The sequence below is a fragment of the Centroberyx affinis genome, unplaced genomic scaffold (assembly GCF_046629955.1).
Source record: "Centroberyx affinis isolate AG114_WGS23_722 - 3 ecotype Tasmania unplaced genomic scaffold, CSIRO-AGI_Caff_v1 ptg000369l_1, whole genome shotgun sequence".
NCBI classification, from domain to species: Eukaryota; Metazoa; Chordata; class Actinopteri; order Beryciformes; family Berycidae; genus Centroberyx; species Centroberyx affinis.
This window is the reverse complement of record NW_027279040.1, coordinates 185,164-213,163: the sequence shown is the minus strand read 5'-3', so window position 1 is coordinate 213,163 and position 28,000 is coordinate 185,164. Positions and strand designations below refer to the sequence as shown.

The 28,000-nt window shown below is 42.3% G+C and overlaps 1 protein-coding gene across 1 annotated transcript; it reads right to left on the bottom strand.

Moving 5' to 3' along the window:
- rras2 (RAS related 2) lies at nt 1–27,991 on the bottom strand. Its single transcript, XM_071515810.1, has 6 exons — nt 27,588–27,991; nt 8,143–8,230; nt 7,711–7,813; nt 6,266–6,374; nt 2,971–3,089; nt 1–2,129 (listed from the first exon to the last, which is right to left on the bottom strand). The coding sequence occupies exons 1-6, from the start codon at nt 27,687–27,689 to the stop codon at nt 2,042–2,044; spliced, it is 609 nt and encodes a 202-aa protein (XP_071371911.1). The 5' UTR covers nt 27,690–27,991; the 3' UTR covers nt 1–2,041.
- Between the last annotated feature and the right edge of the window lie 9 nt (nt 27,992–28,000).

The following is a 28,000-nucleotide window of genomic DNA, read 5'->3' as shown; positions in this document are numbered from 1 at the left end:
TCAATGACAGATTTTATTATAGCACCAGAAGCTAGACATGGGGCGAAGGACATGGACATGAAAAAAAAAACACACAGTATGATTTAGATGTACACTAGATTTGCAAAAAGATGGGAGGCGGTTCTTTCAAATCTCAGGGATCAGATTAATTGGTTTGTGTGATTTAAAGCTCCATTGAGACCAGAATAATCTCCAAAACCCTCTCCCACCTGATCTGGCATGTTACACTATGATCTGGTGGTGAACATCTCAAGATAAATATGTTTCCATTGCTAAGCCACTATAAGAAAAACATTCTTGATCACATCTGGGTAAAGAATCCAATTTCGCAGTCATCTTCAGTTAAAAACAATCGAGAGAATTAAATATTCCTCTTTACATATTTACACAGCTGTGCTGTGAAAGCGTATTCACTTATAAACATATAAAAATACTTGTCAACTAGTTTGATAAGAAAATAATGTATAAAAGTAGAGTAAAAACATTTAATCAAGTCCATTACTTCCATCATCTGATTTTCTTTTTGTTTTATATTACAAGATGATGATACAAAAAAAAAACCCTGCAATACTTCATTTGTATGCCCAAACAGAAATACAGATGTGGAAAGGGAAGGCAAAACAGTATTTTGTGTCTGTGGTGATGGTAACTCCACAGGTGGCAGGTCCGGTGAGTTCATGTCCCATGGGAGACGGCTGTGTTAAGGTGTGCATCTCAACGAGTCTGCTCGGCACGGTTCCAACCAACTGAGAGATCCTTGGGCAGAAGGTATATAACTGAATAATTCAAGGACATTAAACAACTATATTGCCACCATGTTACTGGAATGATATAACAGTTTATAAACAGAATGAAACTGTATGTTACTCGATCTATATTGTAGATCTAATGTCTGTCAGAGTTGATGCATTACATAGGAATGATCTGAACTGAGCTCTGAAAGCTTCTTGATATGCCACGTGGTTTTGTTGACACTACTTGTCAAAAGTTGAAAGCAGAGCATACAGTGTTCAATTTTGATCTGTAATTGTTAGTTCTGAAAGCTACACAATATGCTACAAATCATCTTGTCTGTGCTGCTTCTTAGAAGTTGGAAATAGGACATATGGTGTTCAATTTTGACTGAACCACCGCCTCCGACAGGAAAGAAACTGAGAAGGATAGGTTCAGACAAACTAGTTTCAGTACATTAAGGAGAGATGGCATAGGATGTGAATCCTACAATCTATAAGACTTAAAAACGCAAATATAGTAGACACTCCATATTTGGCAATTGAGATGAAAGCAGAATCCACAGACAAAGTAATGAATCCACTGCAGAATGCCAGAAGGTTCTATCATTGTAACTTTAAGGGCTATCTAGGCATTATATATATATATATATATATATATACTGTGTGTATATATATATATATATATATATATATATATGTATATACATACTTATATATTTATTTTCATATATGTAAAACCAAACTCAACCTCACACACTGTACTGTGGTGATTTAATAGGTCATTAGAAATACACTTTGAAAATCACAACAAATGTCACATATGTACAGTAGCAGATTAGCACATGGGAGTAAAAATGGATATGGCACAACATACACAAAGCGTCATAAGATAATCTCTCTGTTCTGGTCAGACACTGGAAACAAAAGAAACTCATTAACATTCTGGATATATATTTCTCATTCAATCTCGGCAAGAAGTACAAATGTCACTACAAGGCAAGAGAAGTCCTTCAGAATACAAAACATTAATTTGTCAAGCTGATTTAGAAGGCAATGTTTAGTGTTGGGACTCTCTCATGTGAATCAGATTACTGTTGAAGGTAGAGTGGTGTTAAAATTTGGCATTGTCAGTTGTCTATAGTGAAGTCCTGGGGACAGCGGTTCCTGGTCAAAGCATCTCAGAAAAAGCTGTCTGAAGTCATGCAGGTGGAGAAGGCAGCGGTCAGTCATCCACATGGGATGTGATGTCAGGCAGAGTGGGTGGGGTGGGAGAGAGTAGCTGCATGAGTTACAGTGATAAGGCCGACTCAGACGATCACACAGTGGCAGCCACTCTTGTCTTTCTCTTTCCTCGTTGGTTCTGGCGACGGTGGACATTCCTGTTCCTGGAATTTCCTGGGAGTTGGGAGAGAATAATACCATAAGGGCACAAGATATTTACGATTTGTTTTTTAAATTATTACTATCCAGTAGCTTTAATAGGATTTTCACTCCATCAAAGCCATGATATGTACAGTAGATGTCAATATATGCAAGTTACGACAAAATTATTTTTCAACAACAGTAACAATACCTCTTTTATTACGGCTAGTTATAAAAGTTATAGTATTTCTTTTTATGACTTTTATGATCAGCTTTTCCATTACTACTAGTTTTAGTGTTTAACCCTTTCTGTTTGTTAATGTATCTATTCCTTCTTTTAATCTAACATTGTTCAAGCACTTTGTAACGTTTGTTTAAAAAAGTGCTATATAAATAAAGTTTATTACAATATCACTACCTCCTTGGCTATCTAACAGCTCATGTGGAGCCTCTTGTCAGCAATCTGAATATCATTATTTTCACTGTGGTTTACATTTTTCTTTCAGTGCACTACAGCAGTTGAAAAGACATGTGAATATTATGGTTATCACTTTGATTGGGTGTGAGATCCCGCTTTGAACCATGAGAGTGTGAGAGCAAGGGATGAAGGCTGAAAATGCCAGATGGATAAGAGTCTGCAACCCTGAAGATGCTGCTGTAAGGGTTAGCTTACTGCTTTAAATCTCTTCTTATTAAACTGCTTTGATTGTCAACGAAGACAACACAAATAGCTTTGTTATCCTATGTAGGAATGCTTGAATGTTTGTCTTTTTTGCAGGCTGAAGTCCCTTTAAAAACATTTGGATTTGAGCCAGTGAAAAAAACATAAGAGAACAATATGCCAAGGATGTGCTGCCACCTAGAAAGCACCTACCTGATTACTCTAACCAGCTCATGGAAAGCCTGGTCTACGTTCATTCGGATTTTGGCTGAAGCCTCCATGTATGTGACCTTCAGTTGCCTGGCCAGCTGCTGGCCCTCCTCCTGGGTTACCTGAGGCAAAAGGAGAGAGGGAGGGCATGATGAAGGACTGGAACATGAACATACATTGGTGTCATCTTCTGGCAAGCCTGAGAAATGCATGATGGGTTGTGAGAACTGACAAGTACAGATTTTATGGGAACAGTTATCTCAAGGACTACAGATACAAATATCATATTGATGTAATTTTTGCGATCTGATTCTAAATATTGGATTTTATGAGAACACATTGCTGTATGTCCACACTTAGCCTGAAAATGTGTATTGTGTGTCTCCTGTGGTTGTATTTATCTCTTTATATTACTTGTATGCACATTGTGGCTGGATTGCATCCAATGTAGCATTCTGTCTACAATACAAAGCTAAACACTTCCTTGACTGATTTTGATCTGACAGCAATGTTGGAGCAAAATCCAATTTTTGTGTGTCCAGATTTGTCACTTAAGACTTGACGAAATGACTAAAGAAATATCAAAATATATATAATATAAAAAATAAAATACATATGATTAAGTCATATTTACATCACAAATGTACCATTATGCATAGACAAGGCTGCTATGGAAGCCATAACAAGTTTCATAGTGGCATAGACATCCATCCAAAGATACAGGTATAACATACAGTATATGCATCTATCATTGGGTCAACATTGCTGCCATTGGCTTAACATATTAAGTGTTGTCATTTGGCCGAGTTTTGACAGATTTGAATGAATTTGGTATGCATGTTCCAGATTGAGATCAAACTTCACAGTGATACTTCAACCCTCCTTGATTTAAAGGCCATTATGTAATAGGTCATACTTCATACATCACAACCAAACTTCATGTTATGACTACAACCTGACCACAACGCATATATACCAAATGTCATAGCATTCAGTCAAACCAATTTCAAGATATTGTTTTTTGGTATTAGGCCTATTGTTATTAATTTAATAATGTCTTGATTGTTACGCTTAGTGTAGCCTATTGTATAGATCTACATATTTTCAATATTAATTTCAGCCAAATTAATAAAATTAGCACAAATCTGCAAACAAGTTTTTCTCAATGTACACTATGGAAGATTTATCAACATTAGCACCCCCTGCAGGCGCAAAGATGAATGACAAATCTAAATCAAAGACAAAACCTGTCTCCGCCCCACTTTTCAAACAGCGCTGCATACACAGCCTTACCAAGTTAAACAAATGTAATCGATTCTCAGACTGTTCAACACTGACAATACAAGTGAGGTAGGAGTAGTATATTTATGATAGGACCTGCAGGAACCGAATAACATTACTAGAATCATGGTGCAAAGTGCAACACGGCTGAAAGTGAAACACAGTGATGGCTGGTGATCAGAGTGGGTTTCACTTTAAGGCTTGTGAGCAACAGATTATTACCCTCAAGGCTAATAATTTTGCTATGGCACATCTGAACAGACCACACTGACCAATTATTGATGTGCATTAGCAAGGCTTTTACCAAAAGACCAGATGGCCATCATAAATTGAGCTAATGGGCGATAATATCTCTCCCCTATGCGCTAGGAGTGTTAGGTAACTCTGCTCTCTGTACATATAGTTAGAGAACTGGATACACAAGACAACAGAAAACTACACAAAATTGAGGTCCTCAATTCCTAATTGATCAGCGAATCGGTCAGCTAAACTTAGCCAGGGTTAGTATAAGACAAACAGCTTATAACCTTAGTAATATAACAACAAACACAATGCTAGCCCCGTTAGCTCTGAATATAATGGAAACACACAGCTGAGCTTTGTCTTTATCATCAGCAGTAATGGAAATGAGGTATTAGATCTAATTAGTAGAGCTAGACTGCTTTCCCTGACAGCAATAGTCCAGATAACTAATGCTGGATAACAAATTATGCTTACCTGTCTAGGAGAAAAGCAGCCAACTCAGCATCAGTTTTAATTCCTTTGGCCTTTCTTAGGTTCCTCCATATTTCATTAGCAATACCATGTTTATTCTTGTTTTTGGCCTTGCTCTATAAAAGGCAATTTGGGAGGCGTACATAGTTTCTTGGTCTTACGACTGGCTGCTCTGCCATATTTTACAATACGCTCCCATTTTTGGGGAGGTTGAACCTGGATGGTTGTAAGGGGTGGGAGGAATACAGGTGACAACAACAAGCCAAAAGGGGAATGAATAGATTAGCAGGTCATCGCTCCACCATGTCTTTTCACCTACTGAGAAGATTGTAAGATAGATTAAAATGAGAATCTTACATAGACAGCCTTTAAAGTCTATTTGTGTGGCATTTCTGCCTTTTTGGACAGAGTACAGTATAGAGAGAGACAGGAGGACATGCGAAAATGGTCCCAGGCCGAATTTGAACCTCGCACATCATGGTTACATGGTATGCACCTTAGCAAAGTGAGTCACCAGGATGTCCCTGTGAGCAACTTTTGAAGTGCTTGATCCATAGATGGTTCCTGCCAAGTTTGGTGGCAATCAGGCCAATGATGTAGGAGAAAATGTTAAATTGTGTTTGCCTAATAATTAAAAATGGTAGACATAGGTGTTCAAGTTGTAGAGCAAGTGAAGCTCAATATGTGTACCAAGATTTGTGTAAATCAGACTTACAGTTTAGGGTGTTATGGGCTTTTAAACTTGAATTCTGTTTACCTTCAATTATAGAGACACCATCTGGCCAACTGGGGTCATATTAATTGTGTAGTAAGTTATCACCAGATTGCAAAAACATGGGAGGAGAATGATAAATAATAAACCAGCACATGTTCAAGTCCTATGAGGCTTGAACTAAATATAAATACTAAATACTGAATTCAGTGAATGCAATCCATTAACTGTGATTAGCCATATATGCCTGTAAGGCTCCTTTTCACCATAAGGGGGTGGTGTGGATTCATGGGAGGAAGTGACACAAAACTGCATACCAATAGACAGAAAAATTAGCTGTCTTCATTTCAACACACTCCCTTTTTTCTCTCCATCCCTCTCCCCCTCCTGACACCACAATTTCTACAGCCTTTCTTTTTCTCTTTCACTCACATCCTCCTGCTAACTAGCTGCAGCTGCAATCGTTGTTTTCAATTTCAAATATGCAAATATGAATCCCCTCACATCATATGATCTAACAGGGTGTATGTTTGTGAGCAATGGCATGGTTCTGAGGTCCACATATTTCAACCTGTGGGGACTGGGACTTACTTGTCTCTGTAGCTCAAGATCTGCTTTGTTTCCTACGAGGATCATAGGGAATTCATCTCGGTCTTTGACTCGAAGAATTTGTCTTTGGAATTTATAGATTTCTTCAAAGCTGGAAAACACAATACATGACAATATTCAACAGTACAATATGGCAAGTGTTTTCTGCACAAAAAGATGAATTTTTACATAGAGATGCACACATGCTCATCCGAACCAGCGCGCACACACACACGCAAATACATATATATGCGTGCATGCAAACAGATTTGATTGGTGCCTCTGAACTTCTGAATTTCAGTGAGACCTCCACAGCACATGAACCCCCCCCCTCCCTCCCTCCCTCATCCCCTGGCACCCAGCAGACATCGCTGTGAATCGGACTGCGGGGGTTGAAACAAGGGAGCGAAGCGGGAAAAGTCAGTCACCCCGTATGGAGCCGCCACAGTACTACAGAGACATTTGTCTGTGTGCTCCTGGGCTATTGGATGCCTTCTTGAGCAGTGCTTTGCTCCCCATTGACTTTGACCACTATAATATAAATGTCATGTGAACTGTTTGAACCAAACAGCATATATAAAAATGTCACCCTGACAAAAAAAAAAAAAAAAGAGGCAGAATGCAACCACAAACCCAGGACAGCATTCCAGCCACCGGCCCACAGACAGCTTAGTGAGTACATAGTAAATCTGGAAAGACTTGACTAATATAAATGGAGGAAGGAAAGACTGTTTACAACATAAACACAAGGAGGGGGCCGTGGGGTGGGGGCAGGGGAACGCAGCTCACTGCACTGCAGGTCAGGGACACAAGGACAGGGAGGATGGGGTGTGACGGGCTGACTAGAGAGCCCAAGACTACACGCAATATGAAAATAGTGTAATACAAAAAATATTTTTAGGGTGATTTAATCCCTGACCCATGACTCAAAAGCAAACAAAAGAGTAAGCTAGCTACTGAAAATCAACATGGCTTTGGATACTTAAAAAAAGAAATGTTGTCAATGTCTATAAACACTGAAATGAAACAGTCCACAGTGTGTTATCATGGGTTAGAAAGTTGTAAAAAGCTCTTTGAGTATTTACATGCAAGTAAATATATCTCTATATATTGTTTAAAAAGTATATACAGGCTTTAAATGGAGAGCCTGTATGCATACGGTGAATTCAAGAAAACCGCACGAGGGAGGAAGTGTTGAGAACAAAAGAAAATGACAAGAACAACAGCAAGAGGGTCCGGAAGTACAAGCAGCAACAAGTGAGAGTTTGAGTGCAATATTTATGCTTTTAATAGAGCGAGAGGGAGAGGAGTAGAGAAAGAGAGTGCACTTGTGAACAACAAACAGAGACATGTAAATACAGAGAGGGGGAGAGAGAGAGGGAGACTCAAAGAGAGTGAAACTGAGTATATGTAGTCGTTAGCTTGCACATGACAGAAGTGTCACTCACCTCCCTCTGTCAGTGACTGAGAAGACGAGCAGGAAGCCCTCCCCTGTCCTCATGTATTGTTCTCTCATGGCTCCAAACTCTTCCTGCCCAGCCGTGTCCAGGACTAGAGAGAGCATGCGCGCACACACACACACACACACACACACACACACACACACACACACACACACACACACACACACACACAGAATAAATTGCAGCAAAAAAGAAAGAATATCTTGCAGCAAAAATGAAAGGCCTCAATACAGAGAAGTGCAAGCTCTACTTTCGCAATCAGTTCCTCGGGTTGGATAATGGATAATACAATGAAAACATACGTCCTCTGTGTGTGTGTGTGTGTGTGTGTGTGTGTGTGTGTGTGTGTGCGTGCGTGTGTGTATGTATTTGCTCTGGTCAAATACACACACTGTTTGTTCAACAAAGTGCACTTACTGTCAAGCCTGGCCGCCCTTTCGTCAATCACACACTGCTTGGTATAGGAGTCTTCAATTGTGGGGTCATAGTCAGTGACGAAGTACGACTACAGGAGAGAAAGACAGAAAGAGAGGGGCGGGGAGAGAGAGAAGAAATTGTGAATATGACTGGAATCCACACAATGTGTCCCATGAGACAGTTGTGACTTAGATCACTTGGCTTTGGGATGGATGGATGGATCTGAGGACAACAACCGCTCCCTGCTTGTGTTGTTGGGTAACGCAGCACAGATAGCCTTTTTGACCTCTACTACCATACAGCAGACAGGAGCTAAACACTCCGTCCCCAGACATTTGTGGTCATAGCTGGTGTAAATATGCTCTCACATAACCACTTTGCTCACTGTTTTGGTTTAGACTATTGAGGAGGGGCCAGTTTACATACTTAGGACCGACTTACACACTAATAACAAATTTACCGGATGTTGCCTCAGTTACAGCAGGCTCATCATTTATTTGATTCTTTCATTCCGACCCAATATGGTCTCCTGGTAACATAAACTGGAAGGGTGGCGCCAGAGGGGGGAGCTGGGAGGAGGAGGAGGAGTCATGCATTTTTCACATTTTTCCCATGTTTTGTAGTTCTCCCTCTCCTTGGGGACTAGTTAAGTGGTGACAGCTGAGGGGAGTGCTCAGGGAATGTCAAACCAACACCCTAAAACACAGACCGACTATGAACATAAAATCGAGACAAGTATCTCTGTCTCCCTAACAACAGGCCGAGCCAAAGTTTTACAGTTACAGCTGTAATGGCACAGCAGCGTTATGTTGTTTTGCACAATGACACGGGGCCATCTTTTTCTATTCTCTCTTATTTGGCAGCCGAGGAGACAATTATTCTCTCGTAGTGGAATACGATAACAGCTTGCATTGTGTGTCAGAGTCATTTCTTTGACTCTGGGTAATAATGCAGACAGATGATGCAGACAAAAAAGAAACGGACAAATCACTTCCTTATTTTTGATAAATGCACATTTTTATACTTCCACCTTGTTCTTTTTATTTCAACCTCAGCATACACATTTTCTCTTCCTCACCTTTTCTATACTTGCACCCGTCACCCAGCCCCCCCCTCATTCCCCTCCCTCCTTCCTAGCCCTTTATTGCAGTACATGCAGGTAATCTCTCCCACTCACTCCGTCTCTCTCTCTGCAGCACATAAGTATGCTGGCCTATGTCACATCCACTCACCACTGTTCAATAATTCATCAGTGCTACTGTGTATCCTAGAATGTGCTTCACTGCACTGCACTGCCCATGTGGCTGCAGACAATCAGACATAGTGAGAGAGACAGAGAGAGAGAGAGATAGAGAGAGAGACAGAAGAGAAGAAATAGCTCATGCTTCTTGTCCCTCCCAGCCGTAGCTTTAGCACGTGACCTCAGCTTCCCGTCAACCTCTTATTCCAATTCTGTCAACCTCAGGCAGCCGCAGTGAACACCGCACTGGCTCTTTCTCCCCTCCCTCTACATGCATGGATAGTGTAGCTCTACTCTATTCTGGCCAAGCTGATCCTCTCAGCGCTGTTTCCCGTGATAGATGAGGCTGTTTTGCAGTGCCAGCAGCACCAGAGCCAGCACTAACGGGGCTACAGTCTGGGCTGGCAGCAGGGCTGCGGCTGGGCAGAGACAGAGCGATGGGCTAGGTGAGTGAGTGCATCGTGACTCAGGAGGACTGTACAAGAACTAAGTGACATAAGCCAGCCTGAGTCACGTCCAGTAAAATGTCCGATAAATCCTTATATTACTCATTGACTTCATCAGGCATAATAAACTCACATTAATCAGGATGAATCATGATGTAGGAGTTACGTAGGGCTGTCCTGGGATAACGGGGGAGCTGGGAGGTCACCGTCCTTACATTGTCTCCCAGACTATCACAGGTACACAATGTGGAGGCAGACAGACTCCCGAACCTGGTTCTATGAAAACACTGGACAGCTGTCATGAGCAGACAGCTGACACCATTCAGTGGGGTCAGTAGCTCAATTCTTAACGGGTGAGTGTGGTTTTGTCTGTACACACATACATACACATGCGCACACACATACACACACACACGCCCACACACACGCCCCTTAGTGGCCTCTGTGTGCTAGCAGAGGGCTGACCTTCAGTCTCACCTCAACATAGATGCTAGCGGGAGATAAAAACATTCGCTGTTTAACACCCCAGAAAGGCAAATATCCCCCTCTCAGATGAATTACCTAATTGCATCGGAAGCAGCTGAGCTGTTGAAACTGCTCTGCAGTAACTTCTAGCTGAGGTTAATTCCTACTTAAACAAGCAGAGCCACCCCATAGTGTAGCACCTTCCACTTAGCATTAGCTATGCTAAAAAAACCACATCAAACTTAAGCTCCATTTAGGCAATCATTAAGTCAGTGCTGACATGACCACCATCGTGACTTTGTGTATTTGTGAGCAGTGAAGCAAGGCATATTAACATGTTTGGATTCTTGCCTCTGCTCGGCCATAGCAGCAGTGAAATCCAAGCCTCTGCAGAACTAAACTGCAGCACAGTTTGGATGTTGGTGGTGAGGTGGGTCAGGCCACACTCAGCCCCGGTCAGCTCTGCAGGAAGGAAACTCCACCTCTGCACCAGGGCAGCTGGCCCAGCCGAGCCCTCGGGCGGTGGTGATGTCACAGAGGACGCGTTCCCCCACCCCACCTACCTCCTGAAGTCCAAACCTGTCACTCAGTTCCCCTCCAGCATTCCAACTATACATCGCAACCCTCCACCCACACACAGCAAATGCACAGTCACACCAGGAAAACATTAGAGGCCTGTTCATCATGAAGAGAGGGCCAGTGGATGATTCTCAGCTGCGGCACAGCTTTCTGTGCTGTACTGTTCTGTGTCTGTATGCTTGCGAAACAGAGAGGAGCCGTCTCTTGGGCTTCCACAGAAAGTCCTGAAACGCAATGAAATAGAAAAAGATAGCGCACAATGGCTTGATGCGCTTTTTATTCAGCAATGTTCTGATCAAAAATGCCAAAAATCTACAGTTATGTGGCTAAGATGTTGTCAGTTAAGAACATATTTGGACAAAACATTGCTGAATAAACCGCAAAGAGAGCATCAATCCAGTGTGCAGGTATCTGTCTATTTCATGGCCCTACCACTTAAAATCCCAGGGGAAATCGGGGCCAGTTTCTTTTTCTTCACTTTATCAATTGTTTCATTATTTGCATCTATGTGCAAATCTATTTCAAGCACCTGGTCAAGTTTTTGAAAGTGCACATACTACCTGACTGTTAGGCATAAGGCAGTGGATCCTGTTTGTGTTATAACTGCTGGTTGCCAGCCTCATCTCCCCCAAAGGGAAAGCAAGAATGGGTGTGATATGTGTGTGGGCGTGTAATAAACACCATGCTTGCACTATGCACCCACTTCCTCTCCACAAAAACAGCTTTACTAACGCTATCTATAGATCCTTTTCCATCTCACTCAGATATCCTACATGTTTGGTTAGAGCAGCCTCTTTGACTTAGCTGATATGACATCAGATCAAGACCAAGCACATAAGCACAGATTCAGCTGCACCACAGATAAAAACTGAGATTTTTTGCAACAAAAATCCCTTGGGCGATTAATTAACAAAAAACACACAGTTGAGGGGAAATGGTATTCCAGCCTACTAAATTATAATAATGAGAGAGCACACTGAGCTAAAACAAATAGTCATCAGCACAGTTAGGAGTTAATTACCTTCTGCACATGGCCCAATGCCCTATGAGGATTCATGGACCTTGACTTCAAAATCACGAGTTGTAGTTCTTCTTTAATTAAAAAAATGTAGATTTAACGGCATAAAATTGTATTATTCTAGGAAAATTTCTGCCAACAGCTGCAAATGTATAATACTCCCCTACCTCCTCAGCCCACTTCACCCATGCCAACACCCCCCCCACAGCCTACCACAACTCCTTTCTCACCTAAGCTTCACCAATCTGGTTCCCTGCTCTTAGTTCTGCTGACAGAGCAATACAGACCACTGGCTAGGGCCCAGACTTCAGCACCAGGAGGCTGGAGAGAAGGACTGGCCAACACTCGGGAGGTAGGGAGGGTGGGGGTGGGGGTGGGGGTAGGAGGGTGGGAGGTAGGGGGTGGTTTGCCTTCCAGCTGACAGGTGAAACATGCCATTCCTAAGACTTGCTCAGTGAGCCAGTGCCAAGTGCAGCAATTTCAATTAAGGACACAAACCAATGCCAGACAGTCTGGAGCCTGCCAAGTAGCACCATCAGCTAGCAAGCAGCAGATTGTGACAGACAGCGATGATCCATTTCTTATCACCATCACACGACAAAACCGACTCATACAACACCATGATGCATAGTGGTAGAACTGTGTTTTCGTTATGAGCAAGCAAAACAACAGTCCATAGTTAAACGTATTAAGGTGCATTCTGAAAGGCACTGCTCTGTTTAAATATGGTTTTAATAACCACATTCTAGCTTAAGGGATTGTGAACTTTAGAAAATACTGTTTGGTGGGGAGTCCTATGAGACACATGTTTCAACTCCAGAGCTGTTAGTCCTCTCAGATGCTTCCACATACCTCTGCCTTTGATATATGCCGCTTTTCCACCGCATGGTACTGGCTTGGTGCCATGCCATTGTTCCGACGGCCCATTATTCCGAAACCCCAATAGTCCGAAAACTCCATGCCTGGCTCCATCCACAACCGTGGCTTCTGACAGCCTTGACCGTAAGCTTGCTCTAACCCTAACCTCAGTGACCCCATGCCTCAACCCAACCACCTCCAGGATGTCAGACAAATGGTCTTTCGGTCCAATATGGGACATTTTTCGGACTATTGGGGTTTCGGAATAATGGCCCGTCAGAACAATATGGGCAGTCCCCACCGGCTCAACTCGACTTGACTCTACTCACCTTTTTTGGTTTTCCATTGGGCAAGTACCACATACCAGGTACCACAGAGAGTTGCTGGGATGGATGTCTAGGGATCCGCTGGGGTTCCATGGCAACAGAACTTATCACAGCCGAGGAACGACACAATAATGAGAGTGATGGTGGCAGTCTGTCCGTATTAAGTGTTAACTGCAGTTTTATCTCTCAAGGAACAGTGATGGCTGGGGGAAATACATTGATAACCCAGATGTCACTAGACAGACACCCATTAGTGTAAACTGTGCCTTCTAAAAAGGGAAAAATCATTTGTGGCTAGGTCAAACTTTTCCTGATTGCCAAAGAAGTGGTGCAACATGGGGCACTCCTGTGAGAAAGGAGAGATTTGATAGGGGGCATCTGCGCATCACTTCCTGTTCCCCAACCCTGCAGGTCTAACCTCTGCTGAACCTCTGGGGCTGGCTGGACTCTGAGCAGCTGTCGGTAATCAAATAGCCACCATCAGGGGTTAATGTTAAACAGATGGATGTGCAGGGCCACTCCTTTGCATCTTTACACTGTCCATACTTCTCCATCACTGCTTTCCCTCTCATGCCTGACTGGGTTTCACACAATTAAAACAGGAATTTGTGTGAAGAGCAGAATTACAATTCATGTTGTTGTTTTAAGTGCTAGTGAGTACTAAAAGTGAGAAATATCGGACAAAATAAAGACAGAGTGAAGGACTTGAGGAGAGAGAGAGAGAGACAGAAAACAAGGAGAGGGAGAGCAAGAGAAAGAGAGGGGGAGGGAAAGGCATTAACTTCCTGTGGAAACACCCACTTTTCCCATGAGCTCATGCTAACCAGAAAGGTCACTTATTCAATACCTAATACACACGGAGAGAAAGAGAGCACACAATGTGTCCACCGCCTTAAAGGGGCACTGGGGACCATTCTCTTCAAGCTGGGGAAGCCTTTAACACAGTACACGCTGCTACAGACATTTATTGGAAAACAGCACCGAGTTGTGATTGACACTGGCCGTCTCCAAACTCGTCCCCCCAAAAACTGAATCATCATACTAATTTTCATTGAATGTTTACACTTGACAGAATGCAGATCAGGTGTGCCACTGAACCTTGGGTTGATGCCGAATGAAATGAACCATGCACATCACTCCTACAGCCTTTCTTCCTCCTAATGCTCGACAGATCAATAGCCCGTCCTCTTAATCACCGGCTTCTACTTAAATGCCAACAGGCCAGTCAAACTCTGCCTCACCAGACAAACCCTCAGCTCCCAACACTCGTGTCCATCCAGGACCTCCATTTCCACCATGTTGGACGTACTGGTGTTGTATAATAAAAAAGGTTACGTGCTGAATGCCCCAGCTGACCCACCAGGCTGTGCAGTTGTGGGTAGCCTTCATGTAGAGTATAAAGCAGAGGATGAATGTCCCACCAAGTAGGCCCACTCCTGGCTTTGTCGACCCCCTGCTCTCCTCTAACCTCTTTGGCATTAAGACTTCAATCACCCTGCTAAATATCAATGTGTGCTGCACTCTGACCACTTTTGAACCCACTCAAAGGCCTACAATCAAAGAGATGCCATTTAAAAGCCCCCCTTCCCCCCCCAGATCACCGAGCTCAAAGCAATCACCCAATGCAACCTGTTTGCTTTAGTGGTCACACCAACCTATTTCTTTATCTCAATTTCTAAAGTAGATTTAATTTTATTATAATTAGGGACCTGTGTAAATACTGTAGAAGCCCACTGACTGATTAGACGGCACAACACACAGACGGAGAGCTGTGTGAACCGCCCTTATTGTTCCAGCTAATCATGTGACATCACTAATGTTCCCCTTCCCTGCATTAAGCCTACTCTAAGCCCTGCCATTGAGGGGTTATTGATGTAGCCTTCTCTATGGCCCTTCCTAGTTTTGCTGTGAGGGACAGAAAATAAAGACTTATTATTATAGGAGTCATTCTCTTTAGACATGGTAAGCCCCCTGACTGCATTCTGCTCTGGTGAATCTTCATCAATAGCTGCTTTTGTGGAGGTGGGAAAACTTTGGCCCGTGTGACACTGTATCAAAACCTACACAAATTAAGAGTAGAATAGACAATGAAGCAAAGCGCTGAGTGTGGTAGATGTGAAGATCCTATAGTTTTGGGCTAGAAAACAGGGGTTATCATGGGAGCCAGATATAAATCATACCATATCTAGAAGCCTCGCAGCTACATGCAGTTACTAAAACCACAACGCAGATAGACAACTTCCTCATTCATTCAAAGTCCTCTTGCTAACTCTTGAAATACGATGATATATTGACAGTGTCACGCATCAGGAACTAGTGATCTACTCAGGAACTAGTGATTCTATGTATTTCCATTGTTGTTTACAACAAAGTGAAAGGATTTGTTAGATTCTTCCTCCTCTATTCATGTTTGTGCAGAAGTACTACTGCACATGCTCACATCAACAAAGCATCACTGTGATTGCTTGCTCGACGGGAGGACAACAGCTACTGCAGTGGCTGTGTGGACAGAGAAACCACTGTGCCACTGTTCAAAACCCATAGAGAGTCACTCAATGGAGTGTGGTTCACAGTCATGTTTATAGTCTGTGGTTTTCAGGAGAACTGTATGCCCGACCAAATGATGGGTAGGAGATCAGCGCTGAAAAGCAAGAACAGTCAGATGAGGACTCAACATTGAAAAAGTGTTGGTTTACCATTAGGATTAAGACTACTGACTGTGAGTTTTAGCATTTCTGACTTAGGAAACTCATTCAAATAGGCCCATAATTAACATGTTCTACCACAAAAAACTTCCATCTGAGGTATTCATCTTTTATTTCCCATATGTTTTGATGCAATACAGCAGCTATGCAATTTTACTACTGCCAACTACTTAAAATTCGTGTCACGTATATTCTATTGTAGGTTACTGAAATTATCAATTTCCCCCAAACCTCCTCTGAGAAGATTCCAGTTGGTGATTTTACTGTACAACACCTCGAGGAATGTATTCATCTTCTCCTCCATCTCCCCTCTCCCCTCTGGTACAACTGCTGAGTGTGTGTTTCCTCACCAGTGTGTTCTGCTGCAGACTGTAATTCTGAGCACGGGGTGATATGTCAGAGGCAATGGGGCCTCTCATTGGCAACGTGTCAGATACACAGCACCATTACCGTTTTAGGCCAGCAGTCACACAACGCAGACAGCAGAAATGTTATTACTTCAGCAGGCAACTCCTCATAAATAAGACCTAATGGACGTCTCTCCCCTTCTCTGTCTGCGGGCTGCTGCCTGCCTCGCGGCCCAGCAGGCCACCGTCACAAGTCCTTTTGCATTGTTACAACAAATCGACTCCTGTAGCGAAAAGTAATACATTTCCTTATGACAAACAATGCCTTGTAAGACATAGAAGCAATTTCTAAATCAAAGAACTGAGTATAATATTCAAATCCAAAAACAGCTAGCTAGATCGGCAACACGGCCAGTCTCTTTGGTGTGTGTGTGTGTGGGGGCTGATCTGAGCTCCACGACACTTTAACTGGCATCTCAAGAGGCAGGCTGCGGGAGGAGGATCAAGGACAATGTTTTGGTTAGACATACCAAACACACTTGTTAGGCAGCTGTTGACTTGGTGTGCACTGGCTTGTGCCAATTAAACATTCTACAACTAAATTGTTTGTTGACACCAACTGGTGCTGAGGAAACAGAGCCGCACACAGTGGCTGCGTCTTTTAGATCAGAGTAACAGTCGCACAACAGCTGTGTCACTGGCTGGGCTAAACTTAAATATCCCTCCATGCATCTCCCCTCGACACCCTGATCATCGAGCAACCAATCTGATTGTGGCCCTAATATCTTGTCGGTGAGGCAGACTCAGGACCCCATTTGTTAGGGACATAAGGGAAGCCGAGCCACACTTGGCCATTGTCGTCAGCACATTTGGACAGCCATTCATGCTGCGCTGTCACCTGTTGAAGGCTTGTCCCATTCCATGCCTCACCTCCCCCTGACGGACAGCAGGTGCCCCACAGGCCTCTGGACACAGTCTGCATCAAATGTGCCAAATGTCCACCAGCTGCCTGGCAGGCAGCTCAGAGCCCGGCATCAGGGACAGGCACGGACGTATAAATAGAACCATTCATACGGTTCCACCAAATACCTCTGAAAAGAGGTATGAAGCTGCACAAAAAAAAGGTTTCTCCTGCTGCGCCACACCACAGAACCTTACAGGTCCTACGCAGTACTGTTCTCATTTAAAGTGAAGACCATGTGTCAAAAAGGGAACCCCCCTCAACCCCCCCCGAAATTCACAACAATGACGAAGTCAACAGTATGACTTCCTCACAAAACTGATAAACATTGATATAAGTAGTATGTTGATTAAATATATGCTAGTCAGTGGGAGTGGGTTAATGAAATTACCAGCATGTCAGTTTCCCATAGCCAGTGTTGTTGTTATATGACTCTTAGATGCGAGACATGATACTGTGGCCAGTTATTCTGAAACAGGCAGATGGGTGAATAGAGAACAATTGCCAAAGATAACACTGAAGAACCCACTGCACTCTGTCTGTCTGTCTGTCCGTCTGTCTGTCTGTCTGAGGACTACTGACAGGCAACAAGGATCACTACATTAAGGGGCGATAGCACAGGTGAATAACGAAAAAAAATCTTTTCTCCTATCAGAGTGAAACCTTACCAATTCAAAAGACACATAAACATTTTTTGTATGATGACTTTTGATAATTTTGTCATTAAAATACGCAAATGTATCAATACCATATAATAAAATGCACAAATTTGTTCCTTAGAATACTTTTTTCTTAGTTGATGAAGTCAGAGTTAATATTTCTATTGAATGCGTAGATGGTAGCTTAAAGACATATAATAGATAATAGACTCGTAAAATAAAAATGTCAAAAGACCTTAAACATAAAATTCTGTGGATTTATATAAACATGATGGTCCACAACTACATAAATAAAATGTTAAACTTAATATTGAAAAGCAAGGAGAACATGCACACTCCCCATAGAAAGGACCAGGAATCAAACCTGTGTCCTTGTTGCTGTGAGGCAGACAGATTTATCAGAAGCATGATAGAATCTTATAGAAGCATGACCAATGAAAAACTAAAATTAAAGCTAAAATGAGAAAATAATCTACACTGTCCATTCATGAAAATTTTAAACTCAGTTAAAAACTAGCCATGAAAGTATGAACTATTAATAACCCTATTCCCAAGATCAGCCATCTGATTTTTAACCTTTATTTACCCAGGGAAAGTTGACCGAGCACGCGCGAGTCTTTTTCCCTACTTCACACTCAAACATTTGCATACATTTGCATTGAGCTGCTCTGTATTACCACAGTTTCATACAACTGGCCACTGAGCAGCTCAATGGGAGCTCACTGGCACCGCAACAGTAGTAGTTTGTATTTTTTGGTCTGATTTTACAGTTTCTGTGAACGATTACATCTCAACCAACATTTTGAGAACACTGTCAGATCCCCCCACTACCATCCCCCGACGCCTAACAGGGTGACCTGCGGGACCTGAACCTGCTTCCATAGGCCTACCTGCATGATCAGCCTTCAGTCAAATCCCTCAGTGTTTTATACACAAACAACACAAACGCATATGGAGGAAAAGTGGCTCCGAGGTGAAATCTGAGACAGACCGAGGAGACGAGGCAGAAACCTTCCATCACACGCAATGACGCTGTCGAACATCCGATCACTTAAACTTCCTGCACTGACCAAGTTCAACTCTACTGAAAAGTAATCCTGTTTTATTCTACTGTGACATTATCATCTGATAAAGATCAGTGATGTGGCACTTGATGGATTTATAATTATATCTTTGGATCAAGACACGAACAGAACAAAGAAATCCATTGGGGGGTTTTACATGGCCACTATTAAACTAAAGAATTAATCTCGATCACTGAGATCCTTGCTTGTGTCTTGTTGACTGCAGCATTACTCATATCTAAACTTATGAAGTAATATTGGTAAATTTCAAACCAAGTACGTTGCAATTAGCCTACATGGCATGCACCTTAACCAACTGAGCCACCAGTAGACCAAAGATTTTCAAAAGATATAAAAATAAGTACTAACAAAATAACAACTGGTGCGTTCCCTTGTTTGTTAGTATTTTATTTACTGATTTGTGCCTACATGCTACAGTATTCATTAGCATTATACTTATTTGTGGCTGCATTCAAATTAATTCAAATGTTAATTCAAATGTTAATGATTACATTTGAATGTTAATGATTAAACTGGTAGTTAGTATTGTAGTTATTAAATCATTATTATTTACTTCCACATTAATCAGTATATTTGTTGACCACGACTGAAGCATACTAATCACTAATATGCTAACACATGGTTAGTTAATGCTTAAACTCTAGTTAATTAAGTATTAAATTGTGAATCGTAACTAAAGGGTTACTGAATAGTTTGTCCCTCACCCTAATCTGTAATGCCATAGTAAAGTATATAGCTCAACTGAAAATAAATCAAAAAAGATGGAAAAGATGATTTCTAATTCTGTTCATGTACTCATTCATAAGAAATATCTATAATACAGATCTCACACAGATTAAAATCTCCACACAAACATTCCACAAAGAAAGTCTCCCCTGCCAAATAAGACTTTAGGTTCTAGTACAATACAAACCAACTGACACAGCTCAACAGTGCAGCCAGGCAGGACTGGCAAAATGTAACCCGTTCAACAGATTTTTACCATTATATCAACGAGAATTTCTTTCTTTGAACCCAGCATAAGATGTTACAACAACAGGATAGAAAGAGAGAGTGATACACAGATACACAGAGGCAGAGAGATAAAAGGAGCAGCTGAAATTATCATCTGATCTCTAATGTCTGGTGGGCAAGATTTTGTGCATCACGCCCTGACTTCCAGCTAGCAACACGACTCCACAGAAAATGCTTAAGGACAGAGGGAAGAGAACGGGTTCAGAAAGCATCTGATCACTGACACTGTATCCTGACTTATCAGTGATTAGACTAGTAAATGATGATGCCAGGAAAATAGGTCACTCAAGAGCTTATAATTATTTTTCTATTTAATCATCTTACATTATCATCATCACACTTATAAATGGAACAGTGATATTCCCTTAATATTGGCAACAACCATAAGATACGCTTGAGTTACTCTCGAATTGTATTCGCCCACAGCTCCACTTAACTCTTAAAAGAGAGGAGCTGGTTGCCTTGGTGCTGCAGATCAATGCCATTTTTCTAAACTTTGGGTTTTTTGGTATGTTTTTTTGGATTTCTGCCTAATATTAAACATGATACAGCCCCAGGTCAGAGAATACATTTCTAATAAGTTTCTGTTCTTAGGAAAAAAGGAAGTGATTGTGTAAACAGTAACATAATTGCTCTGAATGTTCAGGAACAGCAAGTGACTATAGTCACCGTTTTCACAATCCTACAGTATATCGCAGATGACAACAGAAAACGCATGTATAAAATACACACATTGTATGCAAAGGAGGACACACTCTCACAAAGGAAGGTGGGAGATAATATCCATTGTGGGTTAACCAAGCCTATTTGCAGGTGTATGCATGTTGTACGTGTGTGTGTGTGTGTGTGTGTGTGTGTGTGTGTGTGTGTGTGTGTGTGTGTGTGTGTGTGTGTGTGTGCACGCGCGTTTTTACGAGCATGCGTACATGTATTTCAGTCAACTGCAGTCAACAGGAGTACAGGATACCTAAGTAAAGGTAAAGGCCTCTGAAAATCACATAACATAGGAGGGAGCTAAGGGGGGTGAAGTAGTAGCTAGCTGTGTGTCTCATAACAGTAAATCTGCTGTCTATTAGTCCCTCGGCGATGACAATTTTTCCTCTTTACTACTGCACTGACTTTGAGATGCTGGTTGGACATGTATAATCCATATAGACGCATTGTCCTCCAAGACACTTCATCATCATTGAGCAAATCACAATGTACAGAAATCCCCCTGTACCTTATGTTCTGATAATAATGATGCCTTTGCTGTCTATCCAGCTATTGCTGAAGGTACATTAAGCCCTGATTAAGAGCGGTCTTCCTCCCCGGATAGTCATTTGTTCCTCATTAGCAAATGGGACGACCTGCTCGTCTCTGGAGCTTTCCCACTTCATGCAGATGGGTGGGAGTGTCCTCACAGATCCCGGACTCCCTTTCGCATGGACATTCCTACGGTCTGCCGCATGGCATTTTGCCAGATTCTGCTAAATTACCTCAGCAACAGGGACGCATTGCTCCATACTCTTTAAAAAAAGACCAGAGGTATTCTGGCGGGGCAGCAGGCAAAGGCATATAGCATGTGCTCGCATATTCGATCTAATGTCCCTTTCTCTCTCTCTCTCTCTCTCTCATATATCTCCTGTCACTCTTTACTGTGTGATATCCAATAAAAAAGTAGCACTCAATTTTTTTATTAGAATACTATTGCATGCTCAGCCGTCCTGGTGGGGGATCCTGCTATGACTCAAGGTTTCTTCCATTTTTTTCCTAATAAGGTTTTCTTGGGAGATTTTCCTTGTCTTCACTGAGGCTGTAAGGCTGGTGATGCCGGATAGGCTACGCTAGATAGGTTAGGTAGGCCTTTTATGCCTCGTGCTTCCTTTTGTTTCCCTGTGTTTTGTTGCATACCGTATTGCATCATTTTGTTTTGTGACTGATTGTCGATTAGTTAGATCTAGAGAGGTTTGTCTTTGTTAAGTCCTTGGAGACATGCTTTTGTGATGAAGGGCTATACGAATAACCCTTTATTTGACTTGAACGCTCTTAACTACTTCCCACCACTGTCTCTGTGATATGCCAACTTTCAGTGGAAAAAAACATCAGATACTTCAGAAACCTGACTCCCCACAGTTGTCGGTTGATACATCAATAGAGTATTATCTTGGGCTCTGTACACGACAACCTCATGTCGCTCCACGGCTACACAGGCACCAACCACAAGTGCTGGTGAACAGCATTCAAACCTGATTGGTCCCACAAAACTTTACTTAGAGCAATACAATAAGCTAGATCTGGTTACGGTTTGATGTGACATAGTTCACTCAAGTCAGACAATCAAAGACATATGTAACTTATGTATACTGGCATGTTTGGCATGCGGAAAAGAGAAAGTGAAAGAAGCATGGGAAGGAGAGAAAGAGGAGAGCAACAGACTTGCACACAAGAGTCAAATGAGGGTAGAGGGCAATGGTGGGAAAGGGAAACTTAAGCAGAAAGAGGAAAGGTGACACTGATTTACCGCCATTTTCCACAATTCATGTACGCTATCTTTTTTGTTTTTCTTCTTGGTTTAGTACACTCTAGGAAATAGATGAGAGAGATGCATTAATGCGAATGCAGTAGGAAACCTTTGTGAATTTTTTAAATTTAAATTTAATCTAAAAATGAATCATGGTGATGAGTAACTAGTATCAAATGATGAAGAGAATTTTACTTGTCAGCAATGACATGCAGAGTTATCTTTTGTTTGGAGAAGCGTGCAACATTCAAATCTCATGCAGCTTTGTTTGCATTCTGTTGCATGCTGCGATTGTCAGCTGGATGGATGATTCAGTTGTCAGACACTTTTAAAAGCGCTGACTTTGTAACCATTCAGGAATAAGTCTGGGAAGTTGTGTGTCATGAATACTTTGCGTGTGCTGATGCATTTGACACATTACACAATTTTCAGGGATCCGCTTTTTTCTGTAGGTATGGGGTAGTTATGTACTACATCTTTAAGATTTTGTTGTTTTTTCATAAAACTTAAGTGCAATCTCTTTTTTTTATTATACAAACTTTTCAGAAATCATCTTGTGAGAACCACTGAAGGACTCCTCTGTTTTTTATAGCGGTTCACTCTCTAGCAGCCAGCTTTGTGAGAAATCAACAGGTGACCCTCCTAGAGAGCTGAACAAACAATGTGCTCTCATCACCTGCCCTAAAAGGCATTTCACACACACACACACACACACACACACACACACACACACACACACACACACGCGCCTGTGTAATAACAGTCTGAATTCTACCAAGGCTGTAAACCCTTGCACTAAAATAGAGCTTAAAGTCATATGATTCAGTCTTGCATTACACGTGAAGTTATTCATTCCCTTAAAGGAGAGGAAGAACCTAGGGGAATAAAAATGGAATTGTTTGCACTCAGCGGTATGGCATGTGACATATCGCAGAGCCAGAGAGAATGTTACAAAACTGCCTGGATCCAAAAATAGGCTGAAAGTCTGCCGTGTTACATGCAACAATCTTCCAAACCCGAGCACGCGCACACACTCAAACACATACATGCAGGCAAGTATCGGCACAAACACTTTTGTCTAACCACCTGTGTCTGTTTCTGAGAAACGTGCATGAACCACACTCCTCTCCAGCACCACCATCATTACGGCACCTTGCCTCCACATGCCCAAGAAGGACTGCCCTCATAATCTATGTTTATTCAATTCAATTACTACTTAGGGCAACATTCCTCCCAAATGACCTCACATCTAAGTAATCAAAACCATGCTGGAGAATATGTGAGAGAAGTGGAAGGGGAGCGTGTGTATGTGAGAGAGAGAGAGAGAGAGAGAGAGAGAGAGAGAGAGAGAGAGAGAGAGAGAGAGAGAGAGAGAGAGAGAGAGAGAGAGAGAGAGAGATCTCACTTATGTCGTTTACCTTAGATCCTACTGAGGTCTATAGAGATCCTCGACTGATCTGTCTGGACTTGATCAGTCAGGATGTTTTTCTCTGAATCTTCATAGCCGGCGGCCGCCACTGCCACACTAATATTAGCAAGCATGCGAGCATGCAACACCATGCTTTTCACTACAGCGATCCAGCAGACTACATAGACCAAGTGATTTGAGTGTGTTTTTGATGTGCCATTATTTCTGGGATTAAAAAGCACTCATACAACACCCCACATGCATTCTAATCTTCACACAGCCAAAGTGAGTCATGTTTTCCCTCTCTTGGGATGCTTCCCCTCTCACAGACGTCATATTAAACAACGCACTGTGTTCCACAACTTTTGTCAGATGACTCAATGTTATGTCACGCCTGTGCTATTTCAGCTTGAGTCAACTGCTTGGCATTAGGGTGGCCAACGACTCCCAGGGACCTGCCACTCTGCTATTGCCTGGTGACGTCATCCTTTATCCTCCGACTCCCTAAAAAAAAATCCCTGCTTCAGCATTATGTGGCTCTGTAGTCGCATTACTGTTCTAGACTTCGCTCAGCACTTTCAACATATGGGCTTTACATTTTTTCTCCAGGTTCAAACAATGCTTGTTAAAATGGTAAATGGGTGGTGGATGCACACACACACACAAATTTAATTGACAAAACAACCCTTATACATGACACTAAAATGAGACACTATTGGATAAGTATTGTGGAAGCAGCACTTTTCTATTCAATTATACTTGTGTGTGTCTGAAGCAGGCTTTTGCAAACTTGCCTCGAGTAGCCTATTTATACTGGCCTATTTATAATACTAACTACTTACCTACTTGATGGCAGGATATCAAATGATGATAAACTGTCTCACCAACAAGCTTAGAACAGTTTTCTAGTTGTCAAGGTTGATGGAAACCATAGGCATAGGAACAGGAAGGTAATATTTGTCAGCAGTGGTAGTTAGCCAGCAAGCAAACTAGCAGTTTCAAAGAAGAGTTTTCTGCTTTTGACTTTTGACGCTTGTAGTGGCACAATTTTGGATAGACAAGTATTTATACAAGGGCAGGTATAAATTGGAAAATGCATATATTTCATATTGTTACAGATTACCACTAACACACACACACACACACACACACACATAGTTCCAGGGATTCAGGAAGCAGATCATGTTTTCCCATACAACTGTAGGAGGTCCTAAGTGCAAGAGTGGAGGGACTTCCTTTGCCAAAGGCCCAAATTCCGGATGGTCCATGACCACTAACCCACCCAGCCTGACTCAGACAGCCCCCCCCCCCCCCACACACACACACACCACACACAGACTCAACACCCCCTGCACTCAACACAGTTCTGTAAGGGGAAAGCCTTGACTTAACAACCAGCTGTTAGTCTTTTCCCCTGGCAAATGACTTCTAGAAACTTCTGAAAAGGATGTAGGCTCACTTCATGCTGTCAACATCTCAATTTTTCTCACTTTCACATCACCAGACATGCAACAGTGAGAAGAGAATGGCCAGTCTGAGAGGAAATTAAACGTGGGCCACATTGTGTATAAAATACAAAGGGATGTTCAAGCAAAATCCCCCCCCCCCCCAAAAAAAAAGCCGGCGGCCTACACTGACACTGTGTTTATTTCCCATATGAAATGTCTGTGGCAGAAGCACAGTGAAGATAACTTGATAATTTCACCTAAGGCACTGAGGCAGGCGGTGCTGAGGAAGTCAGTTAAACTCACTCGCCCAGCAGAAATAATATGCTTTGGGTAATTCAGGAGTGGGCTTTTGAATTAGCTTGATCGATGGCATGGCTGTTCGTTATCCTGGCAGGCGGAGCGGTTGTGGTCTAGAGACAGGGTGAAGACTCACTGAGCGGAGGCTGCAGCTACTGCTAAGTCTTTGTTAGCATGAAAATCCACCATAACACCAACATGACAAAAAAATGAAAACTACTACTAACGATACTAAGTATTAATGGAGGAGCTGAGAGCAAGTAACGCTGTTCTAGATCCATGATCAATGGCATTTTTAATTCGAGATAACTGTAGTGGTATGTTTAACAGCATGTGGTAGTTCTACATTTAAATCAGTGTTATTGTAGTGTTATTACCACTGATACATTAAAATCAAGTGAGATGGTGTCTGTGTGGTACATAACAGCCTGATATTTAACAATTAGCCTAATTGCTCCACTGCATCAGGGCAATAAGGTCAGTAGGCTATGGCAAAAATCTGTGCCACAGCTATCTGATCCCATTTTACTTGGTATGCAGTTAATGAGCTTTTTGAACCCTCATTAGACACAACTCCCCCCCCAAAACACACACACACACACACAAGCTTTTCACCCCCACTGAAGGCATGCGCCGACCCACCATTGTCTGACAGTGTGGAGACATGCAGCTGCCTGCCCTGCAGTCTGGTCTTCTGGAATTAAGACCCAGCATCAGTAACATCAACACCAAGGGGGAACACACACAAGGCAGGCCAAAGTTTGCCTTCTCTTTCACAGAGTCTGGGCATTTAAAAAAAAAAAAGAGCCTCCACCTAAATGCTGACAATTAACAACAAAGGCTGGGAGGTCAAGGCAGGTTAGCTCTGCAGAGTGCTGGAATGCGACCAGGCACAGAGGAAGGTAAAGCCACCTAAACTGTTTACACACCTTTTTATTTGTGGGATTGAGTTCAATAAACTTTTTACGCTGATAAATATCTTTAGGACAAAAAATTATAGTGTACATCAGAGTTAGTACTATCAAACTGAGGTTAATGTTTTTTTTTATAGTATTTGTTTTGTTTTTTTGCCTTATGATGCTCACCTACTGGAGGTCATAGGTGGAGATCATTAAACACTTTTCTTTTTTTTTTATTTACCAAGAGATTATTTAATGCCACTCACATGCAGCACTGGGTTGAGCAACAGCTACATGGCTTTGTTAAAAGTCTGTACATATGTGCACAACTGTTGATCATCTTTGAAGTGAAATGTTGTGTTGCTGCTTATTTTTACATACATTATTTTACATACAGTCAAACATCTTTTTGAGTAGGCCTATAAGAAGAGTCAGCCAACCCTAACAAAAATGCACTAAATATTAAATATTCAGTATTCCTAATGGGACTTGCAAAGTGTTGCTCAATAGTGAATTTATAATGATGGTATATATTCCTCTTAAGGTATCACTATAAGATTCCTATAATATTCCAACAGGGACTTAATTGTTCTGCTGCGATATTTATGTTATTATCTTATTTATTTTATTATCTAAAGTCATTCAAAAATGTCCTATAGAACTGCTTTTATTAAGAGATTTGTACAGCATGGCTCTTATTGTAGTTTTAATCACAAGTCTTTATATCGCCTGCTCGGTAGGCTATTAACTTACAGACTGAATCCCAGAGTTACAACAAATTAGCCGGTTCTCAAGCCTAAATAATTGACTGTAAAGCCCAAGTTAACAACACAAGACAAGTCAGGAGCTCCTTCCACCCACTTTCCTTTCTCTTTTTGCCTGCAGGCTATACGCTGCAAAGTGGAGGTGGACTCTACGCACATCGACGTATTAAAGTAACAACCACCCTTTACTCATTTGATTTACAAAACGCTTTCCCATCCCACCTAAACAACCGGTATCTCTTAAAAAGTAGTTGTATTACAGGCCTCGTTAATAAAGTCGAGGAGAAAACAGACCCCGGTGTCCGCTCACGGGGTTCCCATGTCTGGCCTCCCCCCCGATTTTGCCATGTTTTCAGCTCCAAACAGGATAAAGCGGGGAAACCGATGCGAAAGCTATGTGCCGGGGGGGTAAACGCTACTGACCTGAATGAACTGGATAGTCAGGGCTGATTTCCCGACACCGCCGCCTCCGACCACAACCAGCCGATACTTCTCCTGCACCGAGCCGTCCTTCCAGCCAGCCATCGAGGACACTTCGCCGTGCTCGCCGCCGCCGCTGCTGCCGCTGCCTGAACACCAGTGAGCAAACACCCACTTTTTTCAGTAAACTGAGGAGGGCCTGCAGTGGAGAGAATAGAGCGAGGAAGGAGCCCGGCGTAGGTGCGAAATGGGTTGCTGAGAAAACAAACACTAAGGCGGGCGATCCGTTTCTGAACACGGAGAGAGGGATCCCGGAGCTACGGGCGCCTGTCCATACGCCTGGCCCTGTTTCAGTCGTGTCTTGTCTCAGCACTACTGCGATGGTAAAGATGTGAATCCGATAGTAGGAGTAATCA

Coding starts and splice junctions, on each gene's coding strand:
- rras2 (XM_071515810.1), bottom strand. CDS start 27,689: ATGGCTGGCTGGAAGGACGGCTCGGTGCAGGAGAAGTATCGGCTGGTT. Junction 8,231..27,587: donor TGACTATCCAGTTCATTCAG/GTCAGTAGCGTT, acceptor TCTCTCCTGTAG/TCGTACTTCGTCACTGACTA. Junction 3,090..6,265: donor ATCTTGAGCTACAGAGACAA/GTAAGTCCCAGT, acceptor CTTTTGCCTCAG/GTAACCCAGGAGGAGGGCCA.